The sequence below is a fragment of the Ursus maritimus genome, unplaced genomic scaffold (genome assembly GCF_017311325.1).
Source record: "Ursus maritimus isolate PB19 unplaced genomic scaffold, ASM1731132v1 scaffold_6, whole genome shotgun sequence".
NCBI classification, from domain to species: domain Eukaryota; kingdom Metazoa; phylum Chordata; class Mammalia; order Carnivora; family Ursidae; genus Ursus; species Ursus maritimus.
Genome location: NW_024426774.1, coordinates 8,948,739 through 8,971,504, shown reverse-complemented (window position 1 = coordinate 8,971,504; position 22,766 = coordinate 8,948,739). Strand labels below are relative to the sequence as shown.

Below are 22,766 nucleotides of genomic sequence, written 5' to 3'. Positions count from 1 at the left end.
CAAATGCAGTACTTCCTGCACGGTTCTGCTCAGAGAAGTTCTAAGAGTCCACACTAGCATACCTGATCTCACAGAAATCAGATCGGTGGCTGCCTCAGCGGGAAGCCAGTTGCCTGCACATGGGCAGAGGGAACTTTTTTGGGGGGACAAGGTTTGTGTGGATGGGGCGGAAATACCCCATATCATGACGTAGGTTCTGGTGTCTTGGCTGTGTCTGTTTGTCAGAGCTCATCAAACTGTGTGCGTCCATCAGTACGTGTAGAAATTTATGCCTCAGTGTAGTTCAGTTAAAAATAAAAGGATGAATTGCAAAGTCCACAGTCCTCCAGAGTAGAACTACAACAGCAATGTCTAAAAAGTCGCTTTCAAATCTCTTACTTAAACATAAAGTATTAAAATAATATTTTTTCTTTAAAAAAATGACTTAAAGACATATTCAGGCATCCAGCAGAGGTGAGGATGTGGTGTTGGTGGGGTTGGCACAGGAGCGCATGGGCAGTGGCTTGTGCAGACGCGTGCATTCCTGCAGAATTGTCCGTTTCCTCACGGCCATCCTCGTTCCTGCAGGGTCATTGGCTTCTCACGTCAGCCTTTGTTTTGCTTTTCGGACAGAGCCTCAGTCGTGTTAGGTGATCCTGCAAAGTGAGTGAACGCTGTGTTCTCTTCCAGCAAATGCTAATACTTGCTAAGGGATATTTAAATATAGACGTCATTTCAGGGGAGTTACTGAGCAAGAGAAGGTTCTCCCCACGCGAAGAATAAATAGAATAAATCTTAGTCACTCTCCAGAAGCAGAGTTTCTATTAAACGGAAAGTTCTCTGCTCCTGGGCGCAGATGTCTGCCTTCAGGTCCCACTTTGTACAGCTGTGACCTGTGGACATTGTTCCTTATCTGCCTTTGGTGATGATTATCTGCAGGAGGACCCTACCTAGGTTTTCAAAAGAGAATAGGGAAAAGGTCATCAGGAAATACACAGATGGATGATGAGGTTTGAACCATTTTTTTTCCTCTTTTTGAATTTTGTACTTCCCGAACTTTTAGGGTGTGATCCTATCTCTGCCATACTCAGAGAATGTAGCCTGAGGTGGTGTTTGTCACGTTCGTGCGTGTACACGCGTGTGTGTCTGCAGAGAACAGAAACACTGACATGCAGTGCGCCTTGTGTCACTCTCTCTGCCTGTGCGTGATGAGTGAGATATTTGAAGGCATCTTCTTTCATCTACTTTCATTCATTCCCCCAACTTTTATAAATCTTGTATTAGAAGTACTGAGTTTTCCTCGAGTTTCTAAAATGTCTCCATCATGTGACATTTTGGGGAAAAGAGGGAAGGTCTGTGAGCGCGTCACCACGGGGCCTCCCCTGCAGTGGGGTGTCCCCCCACCTGCCCTGATGCAATGTCACCTTCCTCGGCCGCCATGCCGTGGCTGCGCACAGCAACCTCGTGGTCCCAGCTCGGCTCAGAGTCGGCCTCATGATCACTAAGGCAGCTCACGGGGAGGCGCCTGGGACTTGGTCCGTCACACATAATGCTTCAGAATGGCCTTTTCTTTAGTGCTTTGGCAACTCTGGGCTGCGTGGTGAATCAAATGGAGGAGGGCATGTTTCACGTTCCCTGTTCCAAAGTCAGTGTCGCCCACGGTGGGCAGCAGTGCCTGGCGTGGAACTCCCGACTTACCTGTGCAGATCGTGGAGCGCTGACAGGTGCAGCCCACAGCGCAGCAGTTCAGGGGGTGGGAACATGCCTCGTTGCTGCTGCAAGCTATGAAGCTGATATTAAATTGGGGGCAGAAATTAGAATGGAGAAATTCTGCTTTCTTCAGGAGGCATTTCCCTCAGGTGGGGATTTGCTCCCAAGTGTGACACTTACACTGGGCACTTGAGCTTCCTGAGATCAGAGGCTCGAGGAGGTCAGCTGGGCTCATTCTGCATGTTGTTCTCACAAGGAGAGCAGGTGCAGGCTTTCCTGCAGGGCCGGGACCTTGACTGTTTTGCTGAGCGTCTCTCTGGACCTCAGGGCTTGGCACCGAAGAGGGCGAGTAGCTGGACATCCTGGAGTGGAAAGCAAGGCACAGGTGCTATGGGGGACGCTCCCAGAGCCCCCCTGCTGGGTCCCTCTGCCCTGGTCTAGGAGAGGGCTTGGGACACCCCAGAAAAGCCCAGTGGTCTATAAAGGGAGCCTTATGGAGACCTGATGTCTGTTTCTTATGTAAAATTGCACAGCAGGGGACGCAGGGGATTTGCATTTGGAGCCATTGGCGCCAAGTCAGGCGCTGCCATGACCTGGCAGGATGCCTTCACCTCTGCCCGTGGCTACTTTCTTCGTCTTTGCTGTGGGCTCCACAGTGAAGATGGATGAGGCAGCTGTGCCCCCGACCCCCAGAACCCAGACAGAGCTCTGGGGGTCCTCTTGCCTACAGACTACTGATTCTGCTGCTGGTGGACACCTGCCACGTGGGGTCGGGTTACAAACCTGTTTGCATGGGTTCGGCACTTCCCATGCACCTTCCTGTCCTCTGCAGGCTGCGCGCAGGAGTGGCCTGCTGTCTGTGGCCTCACAGTCTGCCCGTGCTCACCAGACAGTGTGGCCTTGTGACCTGGACACTGTGAATGTAGCCAGTGCCAATAGATACTGTCTCTTGGACCCAGAGTTGCTCTGCTTTGACATGGGAAGTCGGGGTGTCCCCTCCGGCCTCCTGGACTCAGCACCTTCCAACTTAAGTCTCTCTCCCCATCGCTTCCCTTTGACCTTCCTCCCTTTTGTGCCATATATTGTTAAAAACAGAAATAGTTTAAATTCACATAGAAGTGCACTAATTTCTTTCTAGGTCTTTGAGGAGATTGTCACATGCTCTTTTAACAGTTGAAATTTACAGCCAAGGAAACAGTCAAAAAACCTAAGAGGCAGCCCACGGAATGGGAGAAGATATTTGCAAATGACACTACAGATAAAAGACTGGTATCCAAGATCTACAAAGAACTTCTCAAACTCAATACACAGGACACCAGCAAGAAAACCAACCAATATAATACACCACACTACCAGAATGAAGGGTAAAAATACCTGATCACCTTGACTGATGTAGGAAAAGCACTTGACAAAATTCAACACCTTTTCATGATGAAAATAATCAGAAAACTAGAAACAGAAGAGAATTTCCTCTACATGATGAAGCACCTTTACTAAAAAACAAACAAACAAAAAACAACAAAACACAAAAACGAAAGCTCACAGCAAGCATCACACTCAACGGTGAAAGACCAAAAGCCATCCCCCTAAAATGAGGATCAAGCCAAGGATGCCCACCTTCAGCAATGCTATTCACCGGTGTACTGGAAGTCCTGGCCAGAGCAATTAGGCAAGTAAAATAAAAGGCATCCGAACTGGAAACAAAAAAGTAAAACTATCTCTATTCACAGGTGACAGGATATATAAAACCCCAAAGAATCTACAAGAGTTACTAGAGCTGATAAACACATTCAGCAAAGTTGATATAAGATCAACACTCGAACCATGAGAGACTGTGGACTCTGGGAAACAGACTGAGGGCCTCAGAGGGGAGGGGGGTGGGGGATTGGGATAGGCTGGTGATGGGTATTAAGGAGGGTACGTATTGCATGGTGCACTGGGTATTATATGTAAATAATGAATCATGGAACATTGCATCAAAAACTGGGGATGTGCTGTATGGTGACTAACATAATAAAAAAATATTATTATGAAAAAAAAAAAAAAGAAATGTATTTAATGTGACTTGGCCGGGGCTCAGTGTGGGTCCCGCCCGGTGTTCCATGCCTTCTCACTGCTTCTGTGACTGTTGGCTCTCCTTTATTTTGTACAGGCTCCATCATCACCTTCCTCGCCCGTAGCTAATGAACCAAAGTATGAGAAGCACTGGATAGACACCCTGTCAGTTCCTCTGTCTATGGCTCGAATCTCAAGGTGCAAGGCTGGAGCAGAGAAATTAAGGTGTGTGACCACTGTCTGAAAGGGCGAAAGCTCATGAACCCTGTTCACTAACGTTCTTAGGAGTCACGAGTGCTCCAAAGTGTCTGAGTGTGGTTGTCCTTGGTAGATTGAGAAATACCACGTAGTCAGGCATCGCAAGAGAACGGTGATGGGAGCAACGGTGGGTTTATTATTAGCAAGCGCTCTGTCTGGTGGTGACGTGACTCTTGTTAGTCCTTTTGAAACATAGTGATTAGAAGAAGAAATTGTATATTCACTGGTAAATGTTTAACAGAATTAGATTGAAAACCAGACTGCATTCTTGTCCAAGCTGCAGAAGGTTTCAGAAAAGTCATTTAAACTCTGTGGCCTCACTGTCATCATTAATAAAATGAGAGGCCAGGCCAACATCCGTGTTACATGATGCTCACTAGTTTTTGAGCTTGGTTAGTTAATCAGCTTTAGAGATTCAAAGCGTGTCGTCTGTGGCTGCCTGGGTACCGTGGAAAGGCCAGCGAGCAAGTAGATGGTGAATTTATTTCCAGTTGTAAGACAGGCTTGCAGAGAGCCGTGTGAGCCGTGCATCTGTCAGCGAGGGAGGAGTTTACTGTTTTGAAATTGAGCATTGTCTTTGGTAAAACGTGTGTGCATGCCTGCATGTATACACGCCTGCCGGAGTGTGTGCCCGCGTGTGTGCGCCTGTGTGTGTACACGCCTGCCGGAGTGTGTGCGCCTGTGTGTGTGCACACCTGCCGGAGCGTGTGCCCGCGTGTGTGCGCCTGTGTGTGTGCACGCCTGCCGGAGTGTGTGCCTGTGTGTGTGCACCCACGTGTGTACATGCCTGCTCTAAATGTGTGCCTGCACGCGTGCTTTTTTATGGTGGGGGAGAGGAGAGGCCTGGGTTGTCTTCTTTCAGTGAAAGGGAAAGTCTCTCTAATAATGTTTTTGATGAATGGTTATAATTTACTTTTCAGTATTAACTGACATTAGTGCACCTCTTACGGTGAATGTGCACATCCGTGAAGGGTGCTTAGGACACCAGAGCGTGAACAGCAACTCTAGCTTGAGTTTCAAATGTGTGACCATCTTTGGAAAAGGTCAGTAGCCGTGAAAAGTCAGAAGGGTGGGAAGAGACAGATGGAAATGTGGGTAGATAGATGGATGATAGGAGGGTAGGTAAAGATAGATGGACAGGTAGGCAGCCATGTGTAGAGTTAGTAGTAAGATAAGCAGTCAGTGTTCTTACGGCCTCAGATCCCTGGTGACATGTGTCTGTGTGGTTTTCCTACAGCCTGTTTCTTGGCTGGAGCGGGTTGGTTTAGGGGGTGTGTAGGGACTGGGGCTCATGCTCTTTGATATCTGCCTACATATGTGCTTGACTAAATGGCTTTTGGAAAATTAGGGCCACTGAATGTCACCAAGCTGGCCGGCCGCTCCGCTGTGTCTCGTGAGGAAGGGAAGACCCGGACCAGCCCCTGCTGGGAGGGTCAGTGCACTTGTTTCCCACAGGCGTAGCCCCCAGTGACGCCCGCATGGTGCGCGACAAAATGCCCCTTCACAGAGCACAGGGTGGCGTCTCCGGTGACGATAACTGCCTGTGTCTTACCAGCCACTGTGGCTGCCGGGGGTGCTGAGACGGGGCTCCTTCTTGGCAGCAGAAGAGCCGTCCCGTGAGCCCACGGGCAGCGCCCACCGGGATGAGCACAGCGCACCTACGGGACGGCACGCGGCTGGCGCCTCCCACTTGCGCTGTTCGGCGGGAATGCTGCTGAGCCCGCCAGCACACCGGACGCCCTGGGATGCCTCATGAGAGAAGAGTGCGTTGTTTTGTGGAGGCTTTGTGTCTTTTAGCTTTGCTCACGTTTTTATGATTTTAAGCGAGGTGTTAATATCGGCTGGAAGGTGTAAAAAAGCAAAATATTGAACCGGGACTCAAACTGCATTCTATAAAACGTGTTTGTCCAGACACAGCTGGCAGTAACGCCCACCTTCGGGGGCTGAGAGGAGGCCGAGAGGCCCGTCTTCCCTGGAAGACCCTCCAGCCCCGTTTCAAGCCGCACAGACAGAACCCCACAGCTATAGTGTATTTTCTCCCAGAGGAGAAAGTGGGGAGTATAAGGAACACGTTCAGAAAACACCAATTCTAAATCAAACAGTGTCTTCTTTTTATAAAAAATAATTTCAAGTTGAACCGTTTTTTAAATCTTAAACAAAGGTAGCCTGGGAAGGGTGTTCAGGACGTGTCTCAGAGCGGCTCAGAACACCCAGGGTGAGGAGGCTGGAAGTCAGCGTCCTGGGGGCCCCACTGCCATCGTCGGTGGGGGGTCCCCCGGATCTCCTCCTCCAGGATCTGCTCTTTTCTAATGCAATTGGCTCAGTAACGGTTGAGGTTTCTGAATTTCCTGAAATGTTTTTGAAAGATCCTTTAACAAGTAGATGCCAAAGTGAACCGAAGTCGTGTGAAGTATTTGAGGATGAAACACCGGCTGTCGCGGGGGCTGCTTTCATTTTGCGTGGCCCCAGAGCCTGCAGGACGGCTCCACCGGAAGCCCTGCTCTGCTCGCGGTCAGAGGTGAAGCCGGAGTCATGCTTTTGTGCAGATCGTCATCCCCATCAGTGAAGAGACTGAATTGTTGGCTACACAGTAAAGCACATGGTTCAGATTCTCACTGAGAATCGTACAGCTTGGCAGCGGGTTAGCTGTTGACACATGTCCCTGACATCACGCGGAGAAGAGCATGGCCGCCAGTGGCCTGATGGTCATGAAGAGAACTTTGCGTCACCGTCACCGTCCTCTCTCCCGTGACCGGCACCCACCAGCTCCAGCAGCACGTGTCCTGTTAGGTCTGGGAAGGGTGTTCAGGATGTGTCTCAGAGCGGATCAGAACACACAGGTGAAGAGGCCGTAAGTCTGTGACCTGGGGGCCCCGCTGGCAGGGTGGCTGGCCGTGCACTCTGTCCGGCCTCACCGGACTGAAGTCAAGCTGGAGGCCAGTTGAAAGCCTCTTCGTGCCTCGTTCAGGTGGTTGGCAGAATTCAGCTCCTTGGGTTTATAGGACCCCGGGGTCAGGGCCATGGTCCCTGCTGGAGCCCACCCATGTCCTGTGCCCCATGTCCCCACACCTGCCAGGCAGCACCAGGACTCAGTGCATGGAACCCTGGCTCTGGTCTCTAACCTCCAGACCTGATGTGAAGGGCTCGGTCGGGCCCGCTGATTTCAGACCCCTTCCAGCAGCACCTTGCTCTGTGTGACCCCACGGGTGCCGTTCTAGAATCTGCCTGCCTGTCACCCTGGCAGCACACGTGTGTCTGGACACGTCTAGAGGTATATCCTCTAAACACGTCATCGTGTTTGGTTTTGCTCTCACCTGGCACCTTGGGAAGGATTCTGGTTTGGGATTCCAGGACCCGGACTTGAGTCAAGGTGTGTGTGTATGTTGGGGGGTGGGTAGAAAGCAAAGACCGAGAACAAGAGAAACACACATGCGGGGCGTCTGGGTGGCACAGTGGTTAAGCGTCTGCCTTCGGCTCAGGGCGTGATCCCGGCATTCTGGGATCGAGCCCCACATCAGGCTCCTCCGCTATGAGCCTGCTTCTTCCTCTCCCACTCCCCCTGCTTGTGTCCCCTCTCTCGCTGGCTATCTCTATCTCTGTCGAATAAATAAATAAAATCCTTAAAAAAAAAAAAAAAAAAAGAGAAACACACATGCTTGCAGAAAGTCCAGAATCATCCCGGTGTGAGGAAGGCTCCCAGGACCGCGGTGGATAAGGCACTGTAGAGCATGGGCTCTCCAGGACGTGGGCAAGCTGCCTGACCACCAGGGAGGCTCAGGGGAGAGAGCCCTGGGTCTGGAACCAAGATAATCCGGTCGCCCCATGCCCTCCCAGAGCCCCAGCTTCACCCGGTGAGGCTCTTTCTGATCTCGTCCTTGTCCGTGTAAACAGGGACAGCAGGGGAGATGTTAACACTTCACTGCTTCCTGAGAGTCTGTGCAGGTGTAACATAAAATAAAGGTGTAGGTTTAACGAAGCTTTGAAGTAAAGCTAACACTTGTAAGGTTACGACAATTCCTAATTTTGTGCCAATTCCTAATATGAATGCCTGACCTGAAGGAAGAAAGTCACAATTTGAGTGATATGCCTGAGGGGGAGCAGCAGACAGTCCGAGTCTGTGTCCCGCGCTCACTCTGCACGGCTGGGCTGTCTAGGGCACGGCTTCCTGGGGTCCCGCCCTGACCAGCCTGTTCCATGCCCCTCATTTGACGTTGGCCTCAAAAGAGTAAGGAGTTGCTGATCTTGTGTATCTTTCTGAAACGTGGAAGCAAGGGAGGAGGGGCAGGAGGAGGAGGGAAGGAACAAAACTGGAACTTTGGGTCTTTTGTCCCACTTCAGTTGAGTTTTTGAAAATAACAGTGAAGGGGTGCCTGGCTGACTCAGTGAAGCGTCTGACTCTTGCTATGCGCTCAGGTCATGATCTCAGGGTCGTGGGATTGAGCCCCCGCATGGGGCTTCACGCTCAGGGAATCTGCTGGAGATTCCCTCTCCCTTTGTCCCTCCCCCTGTGTTCTCTCGTACTCTGTCTCTCAAACAAATAAAATTGAACAACTGAAGGAACGAACAAGAGAAAGAAAGAGAAGAATAATGGAGTTATGTCTTATCTCATACAGCGGGGTTCCATCTCTCTTTGTAGGAGATGACTGTATTTTAGAGAAAGAGCTCGTCAGGAGCCGGGTGGGCTTTACCATGGTCCTGCTGGAGTTGGCGCATCGTAGATAACCACATTTTGGAAAGTGATACTACCTGTCAAAATTATCCTGCTAAATACTCTGACTTGTTTTGCAAAGGATGGTCTCACGTTTAAAAGTTCGTACCAGGAAAGGACTTGTCCGTAGTAAATTCTCTGTGGTTGGGAACCCTGAAGGCACAGCGTGTGGTTGAGCAGAGTTGGGGAGACTGAGTCTGGGGCGGGGGGCAGCTCCGTAAGGAGAGTGGCTCGTATAGGATGTGGATGGACTTGGTGGTAAGAGGGACGGTCAGGAACTCAGGGTCTGATCTGCATGGTGCTCGGAGGGTGGGCTCGGGTGGTCTCGTTAGGCTTCATGTGAATCTAGGAGGATGAGGTTTTATTCTTTGAAACGGAAGGAGGACACAAAGGCCAGTGGGACCTGGGTGCGCACAGTGAGTGGTGATGCCGTCGGCGCGTTGAAATCCGCTGACAGGAAGCACGGCGGCCTCTTTGGTGTTGGCAGCCGGAGGGCTCAGGGGACGTTTGCAGAGGACAGGCTCATGCCAGGGCTGCGTGTTCAGCGGGACTCTGTGCAGCCTGTGCTCACGTGGGGGGCCGAGGGGTGGGTGCCAGGCTGTTTTGGTGATGGTCACTGTTCTGATGACCTTGGGTGGTCCAGACCCAGAAGCCCATGATGCAGCTGCTTGTGCTTTACAGGGTAAAATGTGGATAATGATTTTGTTTTCATAGATCGAGTGGTTCTCTGTCCAGAGCAGGGATCTGGAGGGAGCTGGGTGGGGCTGAACTGGTCTCCAACCTTGTTAGCTGCCCACCTGGGCAGGGGACGCGGCCTCTCGATGCCACGCAGAGAAACAAACAGTAACACCCATCTCGTAAGATTGCTGAGAGGAGAAATATGTTAACGTTTAAGTGTAAGTCATGTAGCACAGTGCCCGGCACGAAGCCAGGCCTGAGTAAATGATAACCTTTGGGTCGTTACTGCCACTGCTGTTGTAGTTACAGAACCCGCTGTGAACCGCTCAAGCCCTGGGGTGTCCTCCTCCGGGAACAGACGTGTTAAAAGAAGCACACACCGGCCAAAGCAGTGTCGGTGCCCTACTGGTGGATTTTCTGCAGAAGACAGGGTAAAGGGTAATTATAGTAATCATGTGCTTGCCGTCTTCCAGAAGTGGTGCTGGCCCTGCACCGACCTGGTCTTACAGATCCATGCAGCGCAGCCAGTCGGCACCCTTGTTTCCAGATGTGGGAGCTGCAGCCTGGCTGGGACTGGGGAGCAGGGGGGCTCTGGCATCGGCCCGTGGGCTCTGCCGCCGGGTGCACCTTGTGTCATGCTGCATATTCTCAGGCAACAGATGTTCTCGACCCCTGCCACGTGCAGGCACTCTTGGGGGTGCTGGCAGTGGTGAACAAAGCCCAGGACCTGTGTTCTCATGAAGCTGAGTGTCTGCTAGGAGATGCAGGCAGGAAGCAGGCAGACATCCTAGGTGTCCCTGGGATCCTCCAGGTTCTGTTTTATCTGTGTTCCTCCTTCCGTGGGATGGCCTGCAGGTGTTCAGCCGTTAGTCAGGTGCGTCATGCCCACGTGGGACCCTCTGCTGCTCACTCCACTGCAGGACCAGGGGCTGGGAGGACACAGGCCTGGTCTCAGGAAGGTGACAGAAGGTGACACAGGAGGGGGCCAGGTTGCTCTTTTAGGCACTACAGGGAGAAGTTAGCTTTCTCTTGCGGACCTGCTCCACTTTGGTCTGCTCAGGGAGAGTTTTCCAGAAACAGTGACTACAGTGAACAAACCGATACAGGGAAATGGTGCCCAGACTCTGATTTTTGTGTCTATGTCACTATTTAACACAGAGTATATGGGAGTGCCTCTGCAGGGTGGGGAGATGGGAAGAAAATATTTCTCTGGCTTCCACGAAAAAATTATGCCCACACTACACAGACAGTCTTGAAATACAAGATGTGAAAGCAAATTTGAAGATTTTACAAAGTCTGAGACGTACACACATTTTCTTCTCATTTTGTCTAGCGAATGCTCATAACTCTGTCACGAGCAAAATAAACACACGCCCTGTTCCCAGCTCCAAAGTGTGGGGGCCTCGAGTGACACAAAGGATGTGGGTGCACGTGTGCCACCCCCCCCCCCCCGGGTTCCTGCCCAAGTGCTGGGAGAGGTGGTGGCATACCTTCCAGGAGCTGTGGTGTTGCCGGTTCTCCGCCTCCCCATTGGTAACAGTATCTGGACGTGGCTCAGTTTCTCCCTGGGGAATCTTTTCCTGCNGATTCCTAAAACCTGATGCAGGACTGTCACAGAGCACGCTGAGTCCCAGGCGGTGGGTATCTGTGATTTTTAGCTCTGACGAGGACCTTGACCATCTGGACAGAATCCCGAAAAGGCTGTGCAGATGCTCTGAGTCCAGGGCCACGTGGCCGGCTTCCTCCTGTGCGCTGTGGGAGGGCTGCTGTCGATGAGCCCAAGCATGCTGCCCGTGAGATGCTGAGAAAGTAAATCCTAGTCAGTCTGGAAGAAATGAAAATTTCATGTAATCGACTCAGTTAATACTGCTCTTGGAACAATCAGCGAGTGTAAATTCCTCCCCATACGTTCCCACCGTGTATGTGCCATCAGCATTAGCGCCCACACCGCTTCCATCCATGTAACATTCAGGCTGTGCTGTTCCTTCCACAAGTACGTGTTCTGAGTGTCGCTGTTCGCACAGTGACTATGGGTTTGCAACAGCCTTACAGACGCCTTCTTACATGCCTCCCGCGCTGGCCTGCTGTGGCACGGCTGGCATCGTGACGCCCATCACGCTTGTGGACAAGGAGGACAGACCTCAGAGGTGAGGGGTCCAGCGTGCCTCACGTGTCTAAAACACGGACTCAGAGCGCATGGCTTTCCGTGGCAGAAAAGCTGTGTGCACAGGGCTTTGTCAGACTGAGGACACTCCCCTGTGTCCTGGCTGCGAGGACGGGTGGAGAGAGTGGGGTGGCTCTCCGTGTGTTAAGCAGGACGTGGCAGGACAGATGCTGATTGGTGAAGGTGCACACGGAGCACGCAGCATTCGGTGTGCACACATATAAAAATTATTTAGCTAATTGTTAATTCACCCTTTGTTACCAATTCCTTAGCCCGTCACACATCCTCTGGCTTGTTACAAGCAAGTGCGTTATACGTGTGTCACATGTCACACGCACATGAGCCTGGACCACGTCTGTGTCTCTATCGCGGGGGCCCAGCACGTCATAGACGTTTTGTTCTGTACGATGTGTTTTTACGTCGTTTACGGTAAGAGAGGAGATGGACGTATCCTGTCCTTTATAATTACGTTGTCAGCGCCCTCGTGCGCACTTTCCTGTGAGTTCACCTTCCAGACAGCACCCAGCTTCAGCTCCCGACCTCCATCCGTGCTCCCCGCAGAGGGCTTCAGGAGCCCCAGACTGTCTCCTTATTTCATCTTCGTGCTGGACAGGCGGCCGCGGTATGGCTGTGCGGTGCTTGCTGGACCCACTCGTGCGTTGAGCGCTGGGACCCCACCGCCGTCCTCTTGCCTCCTGGCCTCTGCTGCCTCCGCGGGAGGTCGGCTGGGAGGTTTGGAGCTTCCTCGTATGTGACAAGTTACTTTTCTCTTGCTGCTTTGATACGTGTCCCTTGTCTTTGATTCTCCACATGTAGACCCGAGGCATCCGTTTGTGGATGTGAGTCTGTACCCTGTTTGGATCCCTGATCTGCCCGGGTGTGCAGACCAGCGTTTCTCAGAACAGTCAGGAAGGCTTCGGCCGCCGCTCCTCGAAACATGTGGTCTGCCCTCCATCTCCACTCCTGCTGCTACCCCCGACGGTGTCTCCCGCTTCTCAGAGCCCCTGAGGGGGCTTCTTCCTTCTGCCTGTTGTGTGGGCTGCACGGACTCCGCCAACCCGCGTGGCTCAGTACTCCTTCTGTCAGGACAAACGCACTGTCCAGCCTCTCCAGTAAATGCTCTGTCGCAGCTCGTTCGCGGTTACCTCCATGGGTACGCTGGCTCTTCCCGCACCGTCTGTCCGTTTGTCGGTAATCACTGTTGGACGTGCTTCCTCAGACACGGATCCCTGAGTCCCTGGAACGTCCCTCTGATGGCTGTTTGCAGACCTTCCTGTGTGAGGTGACCTCCAGCCATGTGCACAGGTCACGCTGTCCTGTGTCCAGCAACCCTGGGTCCCCACCCCCTTCTAGGGCTCATCACTGTTACTTGTGTGTGGATCTGTCTGTGCCGGTGGATGTTGTAGGGCAGTCTGGACACGCTCAGGGACGAGCCGCTGGGCTGCGCTCACGGTCACCCCGGGATGACGGGGGTTTTTTGACTGGGGCCCTTTCTCTTACCCTGACCACATCCAGCTATCAGACTTCACTAATTTTCAGGCGATTGGTTTGTTGTTCTCAACGCAGCTTTGTGGCATAAATGGCTCCACAGAATAATCCAGTCAGGTCCGGGTTCCTTTGAAGGGACAGTTTGGGGTCGGTGGGATTTGGGATTCGTTCTCACCACGGCATCCGCTGTGTTTGCGAGCACCTGTCACTGTGAGCGTCTGCATGCTCTCCTGCAGACGAGGTCAGCGTCCTTGGAGCTAGAACGGGAGCCAGAGGCTTTGTGCTCGTTTCCCCCCAAAGTCTCTGAGCAGGAGGCCCCGGGCGGCGACGCTCGTCTGTCATGAGCCTTGTGCTCGGACGCAGGCAGTGATGACCAGGGCGGGCGCGAGGTGGGGGCCCGGGGAAGAGGTGAGGTTGGGGGTGGGGGACCCCGGGGGTGGACGCGAGGTGGGGGTGCTGGATGCGAGGTCCGGGGGGGCCGGACAGGTGTCGGCGTGCACCAGAGGGGGACCGTCGGCTCCGTGGACTCGGCTCGAGAGAGTGCGGGAGGCTCTGTAGCTACCCACTGTCCTGCTCTTCCTCTCAGGCCCTCTCCCTGTGTAACAAAACCATGAATAACTCATAGCTGAGAGACTGTTAAAACGTAATGTAGTGTGGACCTTGTTTCTTAAAATAATGTAATTATGTTTGTTTCATCATTCATTTTTTAAACTTTTCATTGTCTGCTTCAGGACACGAAGGCATAGGCTCCATGGCTTCATACACACTGTTTTCTTGAGGAAAAGGGACAGGAGCATAAAGGACATTCCTTTTGACGATAGTGGTATTTGTCAGCCAGGGCCGCGCAGCCAAGGGCCACGCTCGGGGCAGCCGCCACAGACGTTTCTGTTCTCACACTTCTGGAGGCTGGAGGTCCACGCCGGGTCCCGCACAGTGCGGTGCTGGCAGAGCCTCTTCCCGGCTGGCAGACGGCCGTGTTGCGGTGTCCTCCCCGGTGGGGAGGGAGCTCTGGGGTCTCTTCCCATAAAGAAAGCAGTCCTGCGGGATCAGGGCTCGACCCTCACTGGTCACTGAGCGTGAATTCCTTCTCAGAGGCCCCCCGTCTCCAGAGACATCCACGCTGGGGACGTGAATCCGGGCACACAAGTCAGTGGATGAGAAGAGTTACGTGTGAAGTATCTTTGAAATGATAAGGAAGAATTACTGAATTAGAGACAATCATCGTGCTCTTATGAATAATTTGCCACGGGAGGGTCTGTGGCACTTTGATTTCTTTTTTTTTTTTTTTATAATGATTTTTTATTATATTATGTTAGTCACCATACAGTACATCCCTGGTTTCCGATGTAAGGCTTGATGATTCATCAGTTGTGTATAACACCCAGTGCACCATGCAATACGTGCCCTCCTTACTACCCATCACTGGCCTATCCCATTCCCCCACCCCCCTCCCCTCTGTGGCCCTCAGTTTGTTTCTCAGAGTCCATAGTCTCTCATGTTTCATTCCCCCTTCTGATTACCCCCCCCTTTCTTTATCCCTTTTTTCCCCTACTGATCATCCCTAGTTCTTATGTTCCATAGATGAGAGAAATCATATGATAATTGTCTTTCTCTGCTTGACTTATTTCACTTAACATTATCTCCCCTCCAGTGCCGTCCATGTTTAGCAAATGTTGAGAACTGTCTTCTTCTGGATAGCTGAGTAATATTCCATTGTATATATGGACACATCTTCTTAATCCAGTCATCTGTTGAAGGGCATCTCGGTTCCTTCCACGATTTAGCTATTGTGGACAATGCTGCTATGAACATTGGTGTGCATATGGCCCTTTCTCTTCACTACGCTCTGTATCTTTTGGGGTAAATACCAGTATTGCAATGGCTGGGTCATAGGGTAGCTCAATTTTTAACTTTTTAAGGGACCTCCACACTGTTTTCCAGAGTGGCTGTACCAACTTGCATTCCCACCAACAATGTAGGAGGGATCCCCTTTCTCCACATCCTCTCCAACTATTGTTGTTTCTTGCCTTGTCTATTTTTGCCATTCTAACTGGCATAAGGTGGTATCTCAGTGTGGTTTTGATTTGAATTTCCCTGATGGCTAATGATTTTGAACATTTTTTCATGTGTCTGTTAGCCATTTGTATGTCTTCATTGGAAAAGTGTCTGTTCATATCTTCTGCCCATTTTTTGATTTGTTTATTTGTTTCTCGTGTATTGAGTTTGAGAAGTTCTTTGTAGATCTTGGATACCAGTCCTTTATCTGTAGTGTCATTTGCAAATATCTTCTCCCATTCCGTGGGCTGCCTCTTAGTTTTTCTGACTGTTTCCTTGGCTGTGCAGAAGCTTTTTATCTTGATGAAGTCCCATAAATTCATTTTATCTTTTGTTTCTCTTTGGGGATGTATCATGAAAAAGGTTGCTTTGGCCGATGTCGTAGAGGTTGCTGCCTATGTTGTCCTCCAGGATTTTGATGGATTCCTGTCTCACATCGAGGTCTTTCATCCATTTGGAGTTTATTTTAGTGTATGGTGTGAGATAGTGGTCAAGTTTCATTCTTTTGCATGTAGCTGTCCAATTTTCCCAGCACCATTTATTGAAGAGACTGTCTTTGATTTCTATGAAAAAAAAGGAAGATCCGACTTCTTGGAAAGCTCCATCGTAAATCAGAAATATGAGTGTGTTCTAAAGCAGCATTGATGTTGAGTAACGATGACGCCTGACTGCGGGTCGTCATTGTCAGGAGCTTTAAATACCACAAAAAGTGGTCTTGGCAAGAATTATTACTGAGGACCCTACAAAACGATAACTCCAAAATTCCTAAAAGAGCAAGAGTTATTTCCACATGAATCGACTCTCATCTTTTTTATTGAATTAGAAATAGCTGTTAGTGACGGGTTTCGAAGTTCTGAACGTACTTTTGGGGAACGTACGTAGCAGAGCAGGTTGGGTGTGTGACCACGGCCTCTGCTGCGTCTCCCCGTGTGGCTCTGGGCAGCGCGGGAGCTATGTGGGCGTGCCCGAACCGCTCGGGCTGCTGTGCAGAGCGTGGCTCCCCTCTTCCCACAGGTCCGGTGCGTTTGAGGTTCTGGCTCTGGACGGGGTCAGCACGGGGATCCTGCAGTTTCACACGGCCCAGGAGAGCACCGACTGGCTGAGAGCAGTGTCCGCGAACATCGGTGACCTGACACTGCAGACAGTGAGCAGACTTCCCATGACTTTCTGCTTTTCCATTTAATCCACAAAAATGATTTGATATTTTTTGTTATTTATGATTAACCCTAAAATAATTGCTTATAAGATTAAACAAGGAAGTATGTCCTTTTTTCCAACATAACACATGTCTGGCTAAAACAAGTTCAGAATTAAGTCCTCCACATGTCTCCTGTCGTGAGCGTCTGGGCCAATCAGACATGTGGATGCCCTCCCCATCCCTTCCTCTCTCTCCTCCTGTCCACGCACAAGCACAGATCCTTTCGTGTAGGTATAATACTACGTACATTTTACCCAAACGCATCGATGTAATGTGGGGAACCTAATGAGGTTAGAGACAGAATGCCCCATAACTTTATGAAAACAAGAGGCATATCCGACCAACAGGATTACTTCCCAAATTTTCAGTGCAATTATCCAGGAAAGAGAAAGTGCTCTGTCTCCTTGAGTGATATGTTTGATATTCAAAATCAATGCACAATTAAAAAATAAAACACAACAGGCTGGAAGTTAAAGTCAAGTAGGAAGTTCCCAGAGGAACCACTGTATGCTGCAATGAGCTGTGGGCTCCCGGAAGGACTCGCTTGTGGCCAAAGTGGCCTTTGATCAGTTCCTTCACAGGTGGACCTGCCCATGGACTGCACTTGCATCCTGAGGTTTCATTCGGGGGAGCAGGTGGCAGGAAGAGCCAGGACCAGCCTTTGGACTCCCACTGTGCAGCCGAGCACAGGCCCAGCCTGCAGCAGCACCTGCCACCCCTTCCCACCCTGCTGCCCATCCCTTTCCCTTGCCCGCCTGTCCCCCGCCCTGCAGCAGCACCTGCCAACCTTTCCCATCCTGCTCCCCATCCCCCACCCAGCTGCCCGGTTCCCCCACCCCACTCTTTCCCCATGCTGCTGCCCCTCTTCTTCAACAAGAACTTCCTTGTTCCTGGAAGCTGCGAAACAGGTTGACTGAGCACGTTAAAATATTCAGGAAAGCAGCAGTGTGTTCAATCCTATTCTACAGAACAGAACCCCTCTGAGACCTTAGTTTTCAGACCTGACAGTTTGAATCCCAAAGGTATCTGGATGGATTAAAGGAAAAGAAAAAACAAACAGGTGGTGGTCTGTTGATATTTGCAAGAGTGCACGTGACCAGGGAGCCCCTCCGGTCTAGGTGAGTTTACACATTCTAGCTGTCAGGCAGAGCTGAGAGAAGGAAACCAGCCATGGGGATTCGAAGCCACGTTCCAGCTCTGTGTGTTGCACTTCTGGACCTCCACTTCCTCACTGGTAAAATTTTGGAAATAGTACTACTTTGCAGGATTCCTGGGAGAGTTAAATGAAGGAACATACATGAAATGTGAAACTCTAAGATCACTAGAGTAGAAATTGTTTTCCCCATTTTTTTCAGATGTTGAAATTTAAATATCTGTCCAGTAGCTTCCCACTCACACAAAATACTGATATTTAAAAAGAAAATTTAAGTATATTAGTAGCGGGGTTTTTCTCCACTGTGAGAATTGCTGCAGTGCATGGTTTGGTTTTTAGGTAAGAAATGCATCAAAGAAGAAACTTTTTTCCAAGGACACTTCCTGTTGCTAATTAATTTCGGTTGCTGATTCGACAGGTTGAAAAATGATGGCGTTAATATTCTTGTCCCACTGACTCGTTGCTTCCTTCTCTCTACAGATGAGAGTGGCGAATGAGTGCTGTTCCCCGTGTGACCAGGTAGGTCCTGTGTTTTTCTTGTCAGTCATATGATGTGTCTCTCTTGTTTTCTAAAAGTAGCTTCTCCTGGTTTTGGACCTTGATTTGGGAATTTTGGCAGAAGTCAGGGTCCTTGTCCTTAGTCAGGAGGAATTGCTCTGCTTCTCTGTCCAGGTTATAGCTGAGCTCTCGGCAGCTGTGTTTTCTGAGGAAATGTCGTTACACGGTAGTGTAGTCGTGATTGTGTAAGCTGAGAGGTGTTTTACTTTGGAGACACACCTGCATGATCTGGAATCATAAGCACTGTGTAATTTTCTTAGAGAACATCCAGGTTTGGAGAGCTTTGCCCTGGAGAGGCTTCTGGCCAGCAGATGATATCGTGGATGGGTGGGAGCCCTGTGCCCCAGAGCAGGCCAACCCAGGCCTACCGATGCAGCCGCCTTGTGGGGAATACACAGATCATTCCTTCTCAGGACAGGGCCGGCTGCTGATGAGCTGACTCCCTGATCCGGGGCCCCTGGTCACTGGGTCTGTAAGTGCCTGGGGTGAGCTGGCTCCCTGATCCGGGGCCCCTGGTCACTGGGTCTGTAAGTGCTTGGGGATGAGCTGACTCTGCAATTCAGGGCTCCTGGTCACTGGGTCTGTAAGTGCTTGGGGATGAGCTGACTCTGCAATTCAGGGCTCCTGGTCACTGGGTCTGTAAGTGCTTGGGGATGAGCTGACTCTGCAATTCAGGGCTCCTGGTCACTGGGTCTGTAAGTGCTTGGGGAGGAGCTGAGGCTCCCCTATTCGGGGGCTCTCAGTCACTGGGTCTGTAGGTGCATAGGGATGAGCTGGCTCCCTGATTCGGGGCTCCCGGCACTGGGTCTGTAGTGCATAGGGATGAGCTGACTCCCCGATTCAGGGCTCCTGGTCACTGGGTCTGTAGGTGCATGGGGATGAGCTGGCTCCCTGATTCGGGGCTCCCGGTCACTGGGTCTGTAAGTGCATGGGGATGATCTGGCTCCCCAATTCAGGGCTCCTGGTCACTGGGTCTGTAGGTGCATGGGGATGAGCTGACTCCCCGATTCGGGGCTCCCGGTCACTGGGTCTGTAAGTGCATGGGGATGAGCTGGCTCCCAGATTCGGGGCTCCCGGTCACTGGGTCTGTAAGTGCATGGGGATGAGCTGGCTCCCAGATTCGGGGCTCCCGGTCACTGGGTCTGTAAGTGCATAGGGTGAGCTGGCTCCCTGATCTGGGGCTCCTGGTCACTGGGTCTGTAAGTGCATGGCGATGTGCTGACTCCCTGATCTGGGGCTCCTGGTCACTGGGTCTATAGGTGCATAGGGGTGATCCTTCACACTCAGACAGTTTGAGCAGCAGAAAACTAAACTTCTAAGCCACTATGTTATTCATCTGTCTCCTTTCTGATAAAGTCATAGTTGACTCTGTAGTGTAAGTGCAAACTTCGTATTTGTATGTGTTTTGATTATATAACTGTTGGTGTGAGGAAGCATGCATTGTCTCAGGTTTAGACAAGTGAGAAGAGCGTGCTCAGTTTGCCTAAGTGGTGCTCCCAGACACTCTGTATGTAGTGCTTGCTAGACGAGTGAGTGTGAGAGCACGCAGACACACAGGAGAGTCAGTGTCTGCTGGGCAGACATTAGCTGAACAAGATGGGGAGTTACGGCCATGTTCCAACCCTCTAGTCAACGTTCTGTAATTAGGATAGAAACTCTCAGGAACTTATTCTGAATGTAACTTTTATTTCTTGTAACATTTTTCTAAATTTATGATCAGCTTGTTTTGTGTTAAGGAGCTAATGGAGGGTGTTTGGCTATTTAATCAGTGAAAGTTCCACAGATGTTTCCAAATTAATATAGGATTCATTTCATATTCTTATACATAAAATATCATTCTTGTTCTAACGTGGAGGCACTCGTGGGCCTTTCCACTGAGGACGGAGCTCCGCAGTCCACCGGAAAGTGTGTTCTCCAGGCTGATTTGCCAAGGCTCAGGGGTAGACCAGATCCTACTGTTACCTCCAGGAATAGTTTACCACTCTGAAACTGGACTTCAAAATTAGCAATATGTCCAGTGGAGGTGTTCTTTTTTTTCTTTTTCGCTTAATGTTTTGTTTTTATTGACTTTCATTTCCATGGAATCTGTAGAGCTCTTTGAATACAATCAGTTATGGAAACAAATACGAGACCAGTCTAATAATATCTCCAGTACATAGAAATTACAAACAAATATGCTGTGTTCCAAATAAAAATTCAATATCTTTTTTTCACATTGCATAAAACTATGTAATGTAGGAAAATAATCTAAAATAATTCACTGATATCATATCTATTTTCTGTATCTCTTGAATATCGGTAGTGTTGTCTCATCTTCGGTAGAAAATGAAATTTCCAATTATCATTTCCAAGGTCATTCATGTTTAGATGTGCTCTTCCTGTTCTTACGGTAAATGAGAGACTCTGAGCACAGGAAGGAGAGAGGGGGATGCTCCTGGTGGTGCCCTGGAGAACTCAGCTTCTCCGATGCACAGTGGGGACCCTCCCCTCAGACGCTGCTGACAGGTCACCATGGTCAGGGTCTGCACAGGAGGGCACATGCACAGCTTGCAGCTTCCATGGGGCTGGACTTTCATGCACGTGAGGGGACGCCTCGGGCCTTCCAGGGTACACTCGGATTCCCTGGCACATCAGGAAGAGCTCAGTCTGGAATTCTGAGCCTGCTTTGTTTTGGTTTGAGTCACAAGAGAGTCGGGAAACAGGGTTCAAAGAAACAAGACTCCCAGTACTGAGAACAGGACATGAGTAGGGCTCGGAGACCTCGAGGCATGGGGTCATTGTGCTGTCCCGTTATGTTATGAAGCCCATCACACATTAAACCATGTTTGTGTGATGCAGGTCTACTGCGTTCTGACCCCAAGTGATCCCTCTCCTGCTGACATAATGTGGCCAGGTTAACGTCAGAGCCACAGTTTCTTCGTCCATAAAATAACAGCTGTAATGGGTAATCTAAAGACTTTTTTCTAACCTTAAAATTTCTGTATTACTTTGAACGTTTTTTTCTCGGGGGCTCAAATTAGTGTATTTGGAGAGAAATATTAGAGACGAGTTTTACCGTGTGGGCTTATTGAAGAACATACCGCCATGTCTCGTTCGGCTTTTTTTTTTTTTTTTTGAAAGATTTTATTTATTTATTTGACAGAGAGAGACAGCCAGCGAGAGAGGGAACACAAGCAGGGGGAGTGGGAGAGGAAGAAGCAGGCTCCCAGCGGAGGAGCCTGATGTGGGACTTGATCCCGGAAAGCCAGGATCACGCCCTGAGCTGAAGGCAGACGCTTAAAGACTGAGCCACCCAGGCGCCCCTCACTGTGCTTTTGATAGAGGATTAGCTCACATTCTTCCCCAAAACTAAAGTGTGTATTATAGGAGTTTATATTTGTGACATTGGGCCCTTTAAGAATGAGAAGCAGTGCTTCTCTCATTCTGGGCAGTTCACTCCTGATTTTGACATGTAGCAAAAACATAATGGTTGAATAAGTATTTGAAAAAATACATATATTTGGGAACCACTGAAATTGGCAAAAACAAATATAAACAAATAGAAGATCATACAAAAGACCTGGAGTATAGATTTTTTTTTAGACTTTTACATTTAGTGAATAAGATGACTGTGTAATTTGCCATCCAAACAGAGGCCAGTCCTTCTGGCATGATGGCCAGCCTGGAAGTGACCGGCATACATTTGAAATTGTCCCGGGCAAACCGGAACATTTGTCCCTGCTAAATAGTAGTGGCTTTGTACATTTCCATACTAAATTTCAGCTGGGAAACCTGAATTCAAGGGAAATATGAACGCCTTACTCACCAAATCCAAAAGAAACCTACATCTCAGGTAATGTGGGCTTTTTCTCGGTAAAGGATGAGCTGTAAAGTATCATCTGATGGACGCTTAACTAGTTATCTTGACTCATTCAAGTGAAAAAAAAAAGGGCTTTCTTATAGAAATAGCATCAGAAAAGATAAATGAAAATATGCTCATTTATTATAAGGGTTATGTCCTTCTAATTTAATTATGGTGATATAATCAGGTAAGTGTTCATAAAATTATAATATACGTTTCTTAGAACATGTAATAAGCCATTGTAAAATTCATAATGTAAAAGATAAAATTAGCTAACCTTAAAATTATTTATGAACTACATATACCTTAAAAAGATTCATAAAGCAGGTAACGTTTCCAGTAATAACTAAGCTATAACTTATCTCTTTGCTAACTGATCTAAGGAGAATTAAATTACATATGGAATGTCATTAAGTTCACGTGCAATTTATAGACATTTCAGTTGATAAACAGTCTGATTTTTATAAAATTTCTTTCTGTAAAATTCCATCTGGCATCTTGACTCAGGACATCTTTCACCAGGCATTGGAGTGAAAGCTGTCAGGGGTTTGTCCCGCAAACCGCAGTGGTGGGGATGGCCCACCTGAGCCTGGGTGTCCCCACCGTGAAGCAGCTCCTAGGACAGTTATATTGTATAAGGTGGCTGGCATGTCTGTAAAAATTCACTTCTAATTTTACTTAAATGCACAAGTTATTTCAAATCCTTACTCCCTACTGTATATGCAGCATTAATGTTTCAGGGAAGACGTGGGGACTGCAGCTTGACGTTCCTTTGATTTCATGCCCAGAGCACATCAGCTCTGTTACTGTTTCGTTAACTTTTTAAATCCTATTCTGATTTGTTACAGCGTGTTGTGTCTTGTTATTAGGAAGTTGAACTGTAAAGAAAATCAGGTTTTCCTCATAGGTCAACTCTGTTTG

General features: G+C 49.5%; 1 protein-coding gene across 1 annotated transcript in view; it reads left to right on the top strand.

The window, feature by feature from the left end:
• Positions 1 to 22,766, top strand: part of SNTG2 (syntrophin gamma 2) — a 176,464-nt gene that overhangs the window by 90,649 nt on the left and 63,049 nt on the right. Inside the window, exons 10-12 of the mRNA XM_040623084.1 lie at positions 3,842 to 3,969; positions 16,110 to 16,239; positions 17,927 to 17,965. Of these exons, the coding sequence (XP_040479018.1) occupies positions 3,842 to 3,969; positions 16,110 to 16,239; positions 17,927 to 17,965 (297 nt within the window). The remainder of the gene's footprint in view (positions 1 to 3,841; positions 3,970 to 16,109; positions 16,240 to 17,926; positions 17,966 to 22,766) is intronic.